This window comes from Gadus chalcogrammus, chromosome 7 (genome assembly GCF_026213295.1).
Source record: "Gadus chalcogrammus isolate NIFS_2021 chromosome 7, NIFS_Gcha_1.0, whole genome shotgun sequence".
In the NCBI taxonomy this organism is placed as follows: domain Eukaryota; kingdom Metazoa; phylum Chordata; class Actinopteri; order Gadiformes; family Gadidae; genus Gadus; species Gadus chalcogrammus.
The window spans coordinates 9,684,779-9,695,206 of NC_079418.1; the positions used below are offsets into that span (position 1 = coordinate 9,684,779).

General features: G+C 43.9%; 2 protein-coding genes across 3 annotated transcripts; both read left to right on the plus strand.

Annotated features, from left to right (window-relative positions):
• Positions 1 to 1,783: 1,783 nt before the first annotated feature.
• On the plus strand, positions 1,784 to 2,505 carry LOC130386242 (protein jagunal homolog 1-B-like). The gene is made up of 2 exons (XM_056595037.1): positions 1,784 to 1,849; positions 2,022 to 2,505. The coding sequence occupies exons 1-2, from the start codon at positions 1,838 to 1,840 to the stop codon at positions 2,397 to 2,399; spliced, it is 390 nt and encodes a 129-aa protein (XP_056451012.1). The 5' UTR covers positions 1,784 to 1,837; the 3' UTR covers positions 2,400 to 2,505.
• Positions 2,506 to 5,815: 3,310 nt separating this feature from the next.
• LOC130385865 (protein jagunal homolog 1-B-like) lies at positions 5,816 to 10,232 on the plus strand. Of its 2 annotated transcripts, none has more exons than XM_056594609.1 (4): positions 5,816 to 5,893; positions 6,020 to 6,160; positions 6,708 to 6,807; positions 9,970 to 10,227. In XM_056594609.1, exons 2-4 carry the CDS (start codon positions 6,058 to 6,060, stop codon positions 10,070 to 10,072), a joined length of 306 nt encoding a protein of 101 aa, XP_056450584.1. In that variant the 5' UTR covers positions 5,816 to 5,893; positions 6,020 to 6,057; the 3' UTR covers positions 10,073 to 10,227. The 2 variants fall into 2 exon arrangements, with proteins under 2 accessions (XP_056450584.1, XP_056450583.1); XM_056594608.1 differs by having other exon boundaries at positions 5,856 to 5,893; positions 6,047 to 6,160; positions 9,970 to 10,232.
• Positions 10,233 to 10,428: the final 196 nt, after the last annotated feature.

The window sequence follows — 10,428 nt, forward strand, 5'->3', positions numbered from 1 at the left end:
TTTTGCGGCGCAGCAAAGGTTTTGCGGAGCAGCAAAGGTTTTGCGGAGCAGCAAAGGTTTTGCTGCTCGGGAAGTTTCGCGGCACGGCAAGTTTTGCCAGCTGTGCTTCTGAATTCATTCACAACCATGGCCGACATTACGAGCATTGCATGTCTTTACCTGTTGTGGAAGAGGGAGAGACGTCGGAATGCCCGTCGTTTATGGGTTCATGAGACCATTCGGAGCCTGGAAGGCTGGTGCTGCCTGGCACCCAACTGGGTTTTGTTTGGGGTTGTCATTCTAGCCCTTTAGCATACTCATAGTTTAGTTTAACTGTAAACACAGCTACACTACAGAATGCTGATTTGTGGGTTTTTTCGAGTTACTAAATAAATGTAACGGTAGTGAACTCTAGGTCACTCCAAGGGAGTAACACTGATTAGCTGTTATGGCATGTCACTCAGTGGCAACGCCTCAGTGCACTGGCAACGCTGTTGAACGCTGATTGGCTGTCATCACGCGTTTGCTGCCGAAAAGTTGAAATATTTCAACTCGAGCAGCATTTGACACGCCGCAAAATACGTGAACGCGACCGCCGCCTGTGCCCGGCAGCGGGCACGGGCGTGCTGCGCTGCAAATCACATTTTGCCGCGCAGCAAATCACATTTTGCTGCCGGTTTTCTCGGCAGCAAGTGCTGCGGCAGCAAAGCAGCAACGCGTCTCTACATTCACTTTGAATGGGATCGTGCTGCGCAGCAACTTTTTGCATCTTTTGGTGTGAACGCAGGGTCAGTTCACTCTTTGTGATTTATCCTTAGTAAGAGTAGGTCTCAGCGGCTTTGTGAATAACTTTTAAGAAAAAACTCGTAAAAGAAAACGTAAAATGTTTTAGCGCGAGTTAGGAGCACTCCTAGCGGTAAGATAAAATGCTTTGTGAATACGGCCCCAGATCTGATAAAGGCACTGCTTCAGTAACCCTCTTTCTACATACCATTGGGAAGCTGGTTCTATTCCTATATAAAAATCCAATCTTCTGACGTAATTTGCTAAAAAGTTTATCAATATGAGATTTAAAATGGAGTTTTTCATCAAGCAAGGTGCCTAGAAATTTGTATTCAGATACTTTTTCAATAATAGACCCACTGATAGTCAGTTTTTGTAATAACGCCGTTATTTTTTCTGTAACGGGGTTATCTAACTAATTAATGTTTCCGTCGTTACATCACTGTTACTGTTACTGTACGTTAAATGCGGTGCGTTACTATGAATTGATTGAATAAACTGCGTAATCCGAACGAACAACGAGATAAGCGATTATGATTGGCTAAGGCAGAGTCATGTTTCATGGTAGCCAATCGGAGCCAGTGTTTTTACACACAAGCCAGGACACACACACGCACACGCACATTTTGCTGCTCAATTATAACCTTAACCCTAACCCTAACCTTAACCCTATAAAATATGCCCCAACACTTACCAGTACCTAAACAACAATTTTCTAACGCTTTCTTTTAATTGTGTGTGTGTGTGTGTGTGTGTGTGTGTGTGTGTGTGTGTGTGTGTGTGTGTGTGTGTGTGTGTGTGTGTGTGTGTGTGTGTGTGTGTGTGTGTGTGTGTGTGTGTGTGTTCAGTTTTAAATCAAATACTTTATCGATGCATTTTCATACTTGTGATTTCCCTGTTTATTCTTCTTTTGCTTTGATTCTGTCTTTTGTGAAGCACATTGGGTTGCCTTGTTGTATGAAAGGTGCAATATAAATAACTCTGCCTTGCCCTGCTTTCGACTGTCGCTCCGCAGTGTGGCGCTGAATCCCAAGTCTGCAAGCTCAACATCATCCACGCCCTCATCTGGCTCCTGATGGCCGCCCAGGTAACCACACCCCTTTTGGTTCCTCGAAAAAGTAGCAGCTAGCTTGTTTTGGATACTAGCAAAAGTAGCAGCCTGCTGGATTTAGCTAGCTGCTACTTTTCACTAGCATCGGACCCGAGCTAGCCTCCACCATCCAGCCCCCAGCCCCTCTATCCTCTCTCCCCACCCCCAGGTGACGGTGAGCCAGCTGGGCCTGGTCTCCCACCGCCTGGTGGCCCAGCCCTACCAGTGGGAGTACCCCTACCTGCTCAGCATCGTGCCCTGCGCCCTGAGCCTCCTGGCCCTTCCCCGCAACAACATCAGCTACCTGGTGCTCGCCATGATCAGCGCCGGGCTGTTCTGCGTCGCTCCGCTCATCTACGGCGCCATGGAGATGTTCCCCGTGGCGCAACAGCTCTATCGCCACGGCAAAGCGTACCGCTTCCTGTTTGGCATGCCGCTGATGTACCTGGTCGTCGTGGTCGCGGTGCTGGTGCACGGCTGGCAGATCTACTACAGCAAGCGGCTGCTGGACCAGTGGTTCAAGCGGACGCAGGAGAAGAAAAAGTAGGGCTGGACTTCCTGTTATTCCAACATGGTGGGTGGGACATCCTGTTACCTGGATGGGCGGGGCATCCTGTTAGGATGGGTTGGATGTCCTGTTGGAGTGACGGGAAGTCGGTAGGTAGCAGGTTAGCGTTGCGATTTGTAGTGCCGCAGCCGAATCGGTTTGGATAACGGCGGCCGACCCCTCTTCCAAAGATATCGTTTTCCAAGGTGTGTCGTTTCTTCGGGATTGCAGACATTGCCGATTTTTTTTAAATGTACACACTTAAAGGTTGGGTACGCGATTTGCGAAACGCCAGCAGATTTTGAAAATACACAACTCAAATGGTCCTACCCCCTCTCCTTCAACGCTGACTCTGACTCCACCCATTCCAAGTACCTGGACGCGCAATCATGCACGAGCGCGAACAGAGATGCGCGAGAGCGAGCCAGGCTAGAGTAGGTTTTCGTTTAACAACATGGCACTACATTCAGCTGTAAGTTGCACCCAGTACCACGGGAAGTAGGGGTTTTGGGGGTGCTGCAACACCCCCTGTCCGAGGCCCTGTCTTATCACAGAAAACGATCATTTCTAAAAACTCCGGCCAAAGTGGAGATTTCTGAAAACGCCGGTTATGTGTTGTCGTGTCAACGGGGAGAAACGGGATTTTAGGTTCTGAAGCGTCACATTATGCGCCCGCTGTACCGTATTGGTCCGAATATAAACACAAACCCCATTGTAAGACGACCTATATTTGGAAAAAAGATTTGAAGACCAGATCTTGTTTTTATGAATAAATAAATTGTATTCATTGAAATAATATACGAAAATAAAAAGGCATAGAATAAAACACTGCATTGCCACTAAACAGTAGTGAAAATAGGCCGTACTGATGTGTACACCAAAGACTATTCCTGACACTCCTCTGCCCCGCTGTGTTCGCTCTGGCTGTGGTCGCTCCGAACTGTTTTGGCCCGTGGCAAAGCGAGTCATCCTCGCTGCTGTCCAAGCATTTTGAGACGCAGCATTTATTAATGCTCATATGACCTAGTGCTGAAAAAAAGGTTATATGAAAAGTGTGAGGGTTAGCGGTGGTGCGCTAAACTTGTTCTGTGAGCAGCTGGATGTGAACCATGGTGTGAAGGAAGTGAACACAACGATCGATTTTCAACTGTGCGCGCATGCACTGGTGTAATTGAGCTGCGCTGCTATATATCTTTTTTTATCAATGTAACGAGTTGCGAGTCTAGTGCAGGCTGAGTTTTTTTTTTCCTGAGAATACGTTATCGTGGCTATGGTTGCACCAGATGTTATGAACATTAAACGGTCACATAAATCATTACTATTTTTAGAAAATGTATGTTTGTTTCATATAATTGTATTGGAAGTCCTGGTTTTTCACTAGGGTTGCTGCGGTGTGACATTTTCACAACGAGTAATACACTCGTCTCAACACCAGTATTACCGAGTATAAACGGTATCAACTTTGAAACTAGGTCAACCGCCACACAAGCATCGGTTTTTAGACCTTCTCGTCCTTCGTGGCTGCCAACGTTAGAAAGCAGCGCCTAGGATTATTCTTGATTTCAGTTTTTCTCTTTCAGCGTTTTATTATCAATTACTCTCTGAAAAAGAGTTTTCCTTCTCTTTGCTGGTGGTGGTGGTGGTGGTGGTGGGGATGGTGGCGTCTTGTCTGCCATGGAAATTGTCTTCTACTGCTAGGTCCAAATGTGGATTAACTAGTTCCAGTAGCTACCGCAGGATAACAACAAACAGGAGCTTGCTCTGGGTCACGAGCTCTGGGTCACGAGTACTGCACGAAGGGGTCGCGCGCGGGGCGCGGGGGAGGGGGAGTGCAGTACGACCGTTGATTGACGTACTTACTGTCCAATGCAACGAGGTGGCAATCCAAATGATTGGCTGGAGTTTTTCGAGCCCTGCCCGTTCCACAGATGATTGACTTGTTTAATTTTCATGTCAGTACTTCTAACTCAGTGGCTGTAAGCGGGTTATGATAAGGATTTCAAGTAATTTTGCAAAAATGGCCAAAAAAGCGAATTCCGTACCCAACCTTTAATAATAGTGTGTAAGCTCCGCCCACGGCTCCTGTTTAACTGACGCTCAGCACAACGGATATCGGACTACATAGTGGAGGTGCTAGCTCTAGTCAGAGTTTTGGTTTAGGCCTACTTGAAACGGACGCGCGCGCACACACACACACACACACACACACACACACACACACACACACACACACACACACACACACACACACACACACACACAAGGAAGAAGCCGTGAGCGTTGGGCTGTATGTTAAACAAAGACTAATTTTCTCAAAGGACACCGCCTGCAAGACTATAATAAATAAATCATTGTAAACATCCTCAAGATGCTTGATTAGCGAAAAGAATACAAGCCGAAGCTAACTCAATATTGGTTTTCATATTTAATAATTGTGAAACAATATCATATATATCTTTTATGCCTCATCAGAATGTCCATTCATCCAACCCCTTTTTCTGTTACTGTAATTTACTTATTATTTATTTTAATAAATGGCATTAAAATGTCTGATTAAACGTATTATTTTTTATTATTCTTTAATTAGTATTATTACAAAAATCATAATCCCAATCATAATTGGACTAATTCATCTCCTCCTCAATAAGGCTCACCGGGTAGAGCGCGTGCCATTAAGGCTCAGTCAGGATCACAGCGACCGGGGTTCGATTCCCACCTGGGCTGCATATCCTCAATCTTGTATAAAATAAATAGTACATGAAATATTAGCAATACACAAATGCAACTTCATTCAATATTGTACATAGATATTGATAAGCAGCAGTGCAAAACATATTTGCGCTTCTTGCAAATATATACTATTATATATATGATAGGCTTACAGTATGATGAAGTATGAGACTAAAGATAAAGTGTTTCTAAATGGATATGAATAGATCAGTTCCCATTGAAGCCAAGAATGTTTATTCTTCATCATGGGGTGACCTAGGAAGAATCCTATCTGACAGACCGCCATGAAGTCTTCCACCTCTATCAGTATTTGAATAGGCCGTGTGTGGATTGCAGAGTGTCATGATTGCAGAGTGTTATTATCGCATCCCATCATCACCTTGGCTCTGCTGCCCAAGTATGTTTAACTTCTATCTTGTTCTACTTATCAAGGTAATGAAGGTTTTTAACTCCGGCTTTTTTAAAGGTAATTGTAATATACAATTATAAAAAAATATATATTACAATTGGTATGCACCGCTACATATACATAAGAAATAAATAAAACAAAGGAAATAGTGAAAAATAAAACGTTACCAATCAGTGTTTATGTTGACGTGACGTCAGAAAGAGGCTCAACCTATGGGAAGCGAGGACCGGCCGTCCAATCAGAACCGTAGGAGTGAAACTTCCGAGTGCCTCCGAGAAATAATGCAAGAAAGCTTGGCGTCCGAGGATTGAGGAACGCACCATGACACGTCGGCTTTCTACGCATGCTTTCTACCGTACGTCTTGCCTTTTTTAATGCATTTTTTATAGAAAAATATATAAGATATTAAATGATATGCATCCTTGTATTCACAACAAATAAATAATGATAAAGGACAAAAAAATAAAACGTTCCCAAACAGTCTTTCTGTCGATGTGACGTCAACAAGAGGCTAAACCTATGGGAAGCGAGTATCGGCCGTCCAATCAGAATCGTAGGAGTCACACATCCGCCTTCCGCCGCACGTCCTACTGGCTGCTCTTACGTTTTGTTCGTGAACGAAGTAAGTATTTTGTGGTTTACGCTTTTATTTCGTATTTGTGTCAGACACTTATCACCTATTTCACTATTTTACCGTACCGTGCTGACAAGCAGCTCCTTTTATTATCATATAGCGCTGTATAACAGTTAAATTTGGTATTTATTTTGGGCTCTTAACCACTTGTTATTGGTGTCAACACAGTTATCGTTAACATCTGACCAAACGTTGTTTCCACACCATTAAATTGTATGTACCCACATATTTTCAAGACTCAAAAGTGATTAGGTGTAAAGCCTGGAACGAATTGTAATTGTGACTTCGTAAATACCTAACGTTAATTGTGGACACACAACTTGTGTTCTCGCGATAACAACGCAGGCCATAGTTCGGTTTACCTGTTACTAACGCTAATAACGAAAAGATAGCTGTCAACAAAATGTACATTTACTTTATACTTGTATTATGACCTTATTACTTTGAAATCCATGCGAACTTATTTGTATAATGGACCTAATGCTAAACCTTTATATGACATTGGTTTCATAAACATTTTAATATTGCTCGGCAGGTGAGCTCGCCATGGCGTCGCGAGAAGGACCCAGGGCCACGGGAACGGACGGTAGCGACTTCAAGCATCGCGAGAGAGTGGCCGCCCACTACCAGATGAGGTGGGTGACGTATGACGACCTCTAAAAGGTCATGGGATGGTTCTGATGAGCGCTTTGACAGCACTTTGCTGTTGTTCTTTTTAGGAATAACTATGTATGGGATGGTAGCCTAAAGGTGGTAGTGCTGCTCCATCAGGTTTTAAGTATTTGGCTGGAATGCCATGTAAATGTAAGATATTGTATATATGTAAATCGATGGTGGGCCAGCTATTGACATCCATTATATTCCAAACAAGTTTTTTGCATGTTGTACGTCCTGGCACTTATATTGTATGTTGTACGCACTTATCGAGTGTCATCCTTAGTTATAGTTCTCAGTTGTGTAGCTTCTTTCCTAGCTATACACGATATTGGCTTCACGATTCGATATTATAACGATATTTTGAACAAAACTTGAATGAGGAAAATATATGAAGTTTTGTCGTTTATTTTAGAAATACACAAAATATGCGAAACAATGCCATTTGCCCAGTGTTTCCATGGATATCGATCGCCGCGGCAGCTACGTAAACATCGTGACATCATAGCAGTGCGACACAGTGTAGCCTGCTCAATAAAAACAATAAATAAATTAAAAACAATAAAAACTGCTCCATCAAGCTCCCTCTGCACGTCTTCCTCCCCAAGAATGCAGAGGAACGTCTCCACCTCCTTGTTCGCCCAAGTTAAAGTTTTGCGCGACATGTTCATGTTCAATTCAACTGTTTGTTTGTTTTTATCACCATATCGCCCGGAAGTGACGATTCTGTCGATCAATCAAGGGAGGGCGGGTGTAGCTCTAACTTGCCGGCACCCTTTCAGGCGTCAGTACCCCAATGGAGGAGTACTGTGAGGCGAGTGCGAGACGAGTGCGGCTCAGTCCGGATCACGCCCACTTTTGGCGGTGGACACGCGATCCGTGCCGCACCTTTGCGAACCGACCCGCACCCTGCGGTGGAAACGCGCCATTAGTCTGACCTCCGTCGAGGGTCCATGAGAGCCGAACCGGTTCTTCTGTGTGACGTAAACAGGCTGCTGGCCACTGATTGGCCAAAGAGTTGCACCACTGGACGAGCGCGACGTCCAAGCCTGACACCCGACACCAGGTGTTGTGCCAAAAATGAAATCCCCGTCTGAAATCGCAGCCCCACTCAGCGTTATAGCAGTGTTTGTATCATATCTTCACAAGATGAGACAGTAACACAGAAAATTATATTTAAGATTTCTTCTTCTAATGAAAACAGGGTTTATAGTTTTTAGCAGTGTTTATATCATACCATCACAAGATGAGCAACTTCAGAAAGCGATGTTAAATTTTATAGGTGACCCACAATGTAAGATATCCCATTCACGATAATGAACTACGAGGGCACTTACGTAATAGTTTACAGGTCATACATGTATGCATGATGTGACCCTAGAAAACACGGACGAAATAAAAGAACACGCGTTCACGTAGAGAGGGGGTGCGATTTCAGACGGGGATTCCATTTTCGGCACTGGTTGGTACTGTCGGTGGAAAAGCGGCATTAGCCTATTAATTTTTAAGTGCATACTTATGACCATAAATAAAGTGTGAAAAAAGAAATAACAATAATGACATTGCGAACCATTCTTCCGTCTCAATGACGCATTTCGTGCGTTTTTTTTTACGTTGTAATTTCGTGATATTTTTCGTGGCATGAAATATCGTCACACTCCTATAACCTAGTGATTGTTAGTGCTTGGCACTTGGTTCTATGAACATCCTTGCTGTACCGACAGCGATTTACTGTTGTTTCTCCTTCTGCGGACAAACATCAAATATTGTAAATCAGTTTGCCCGTTTCCCCGAACGGACAAATCCACGAGTTTATACGTTGTGTTTATTCCCCAAATAATCTTTCAATGCGTGCTCACGGACTGATTATTCTTTATTCTTAGTGCATTACCACCTTCCATAAGTGGCCCTGGTTAGTGTAGTAAGGTGTTATTTTAAACGTGTTATCGGCACACAGCCATTCACTTCTGAATCCCCGTTGTATGAAGGTACATGGAAGGAGACCTTTCAACCGAAAACAAATGACCTTTCTCTCCGGCTTAGCTCAGGAGGTAGAGCGGGGTTGACTTGTAACCAGAAGGTTGCTAGTTGGATCCCCTTCTCCTCCTAGCGTGTCGGTGTCGGTGTGTCCCTGAGCAAGACGCTTAAAGATCTCCTATTATACTACTTTTCTTGTCTTCATTTCTTATTAATGACTCCTATAGAGCAACCTGACACGAATCACAGCACAAAAAACGATGTCGATTTTCGGGAAACTCTTCCTCTCATCTGGGCGCTTTCAGCATTCTCTGTCAACTCTCGGTTTCGTCCTTCTCCGCCCCCTCGCCCCCCTCCTGCCAACCCCACTCCGTTGTGATTGGTTACCTTCCGGAAGAGCATGTTGCAGCATTACCATACATGGAAAATCCGGATTGTTCTACGTGGATAAATCCCGGAAATTTGTGAATGAAGTGAATGGCGAGCGGCGTTCCTAGTGCTTAGCGCTCTGCGCAGCCATCCCAGACGGTCAGCAGGGAACACGTCAGAACGAAAAACTGAAGTACAATTCTATGTCACTTTGTGTAAAGGGTTAGGGTTAGCCCTTGAAATATAAACATCGTTCCGTTCATTAATCTCCGCATAGCACTCTTTCTCCCCGTCATTCTCGTTCACACACGCACACAGAGACAAGCGCGCATACATGCCAATGGTGCGTGGGTACACTACCACTTATTGGATAAACCCGCATAACACTGATATACTGCACACGCACTGACAGCGGATTCGCCCGCTCCTCCTCTCAACGCGCCTACAAAACAAAACCCGAAGCAGCGGGTTATTTGCGATTAATGTGAAATGCGGTTATAGTTTATATATATTACGGTGTTGGACCCCCCCGGCCCGTTGTGCCGGCGATTTGAGGAAGTGGGCCGGTCCACTTTGAAAATGTATTTTGTGGGCGATTGCTCGATTACGCGAATGATTGCTCGATAACGCGACTGAAACGCACACCCCCCCTTTTCCTATTTATTCTTTCTTTTCTTTTGCTTTGATTCTTTCTTTTGTGAAGCACATTGGGTTGCCTTTCTGTATGAAAGGTGCAATATAAATAACTCTGCCTTGCCCTGCTTTCGTTTTTTTCTCTTTCGTCTGTCGCTCCGCAGTGTGGCGCTGAAGTCCGAAGTCCGCAAGCTCAACATCGTCCATGCCCTCATCTGGCTCCTGATGGCCGCCCAGGTAAGGGCTGTGTTGCTACGCAAATTTTGATCGTAATTTCGATTTTTGGGTCAAGCGATCTCCAAACCAATATAATAGGGTTTAAAAGTTTTTTTTTATTTATGTATATTTTCTTTTAATTATGTATATTTATTTTATTCATTAAAATAACAGCTGGATACATATTTGTACGTCATATTTTTTCAACATTTTGTGTATTATTTTAAGGGGAGATTTCAAAGTTCAAGTGTTTTTTTGGAGAGAAATTATGAATGTATTTATCATGTTTTCAAACCCATTTGAATATTCGTGATTTCAATATTGACCAAAATAATTGTGATTATGATAAGATGAAAAGTAGCAGGATGCTACAAAAGTATCAGGATGCTACGTTTGCTAGCATCCAA

Excerpts from the sequence above, each read along its gene's own strand:
- LOC130385865 (XM_056594608.1), top strand. The coding sequence starts at position 5,860 with ATGACACGTCGGCTTTCTACGCATGCTTTCTACC. Across the intron at positions 6,161-6,707 it reads ACGTTTTGTTCGTGAACGAA|GTGAGCTCGCCATGGCGTCG; the intron begins GTAAGTATTTTG and ends ATTGCTCGGCAG. Across the intron at positions 6,808-9,969 it reads GCCGCCCACTACCAGATGAG|TGTGGCGCTGAAGTCCGAAG; the intron begins GTGGGTGACGTA and ends GTCGCTCCGCAG.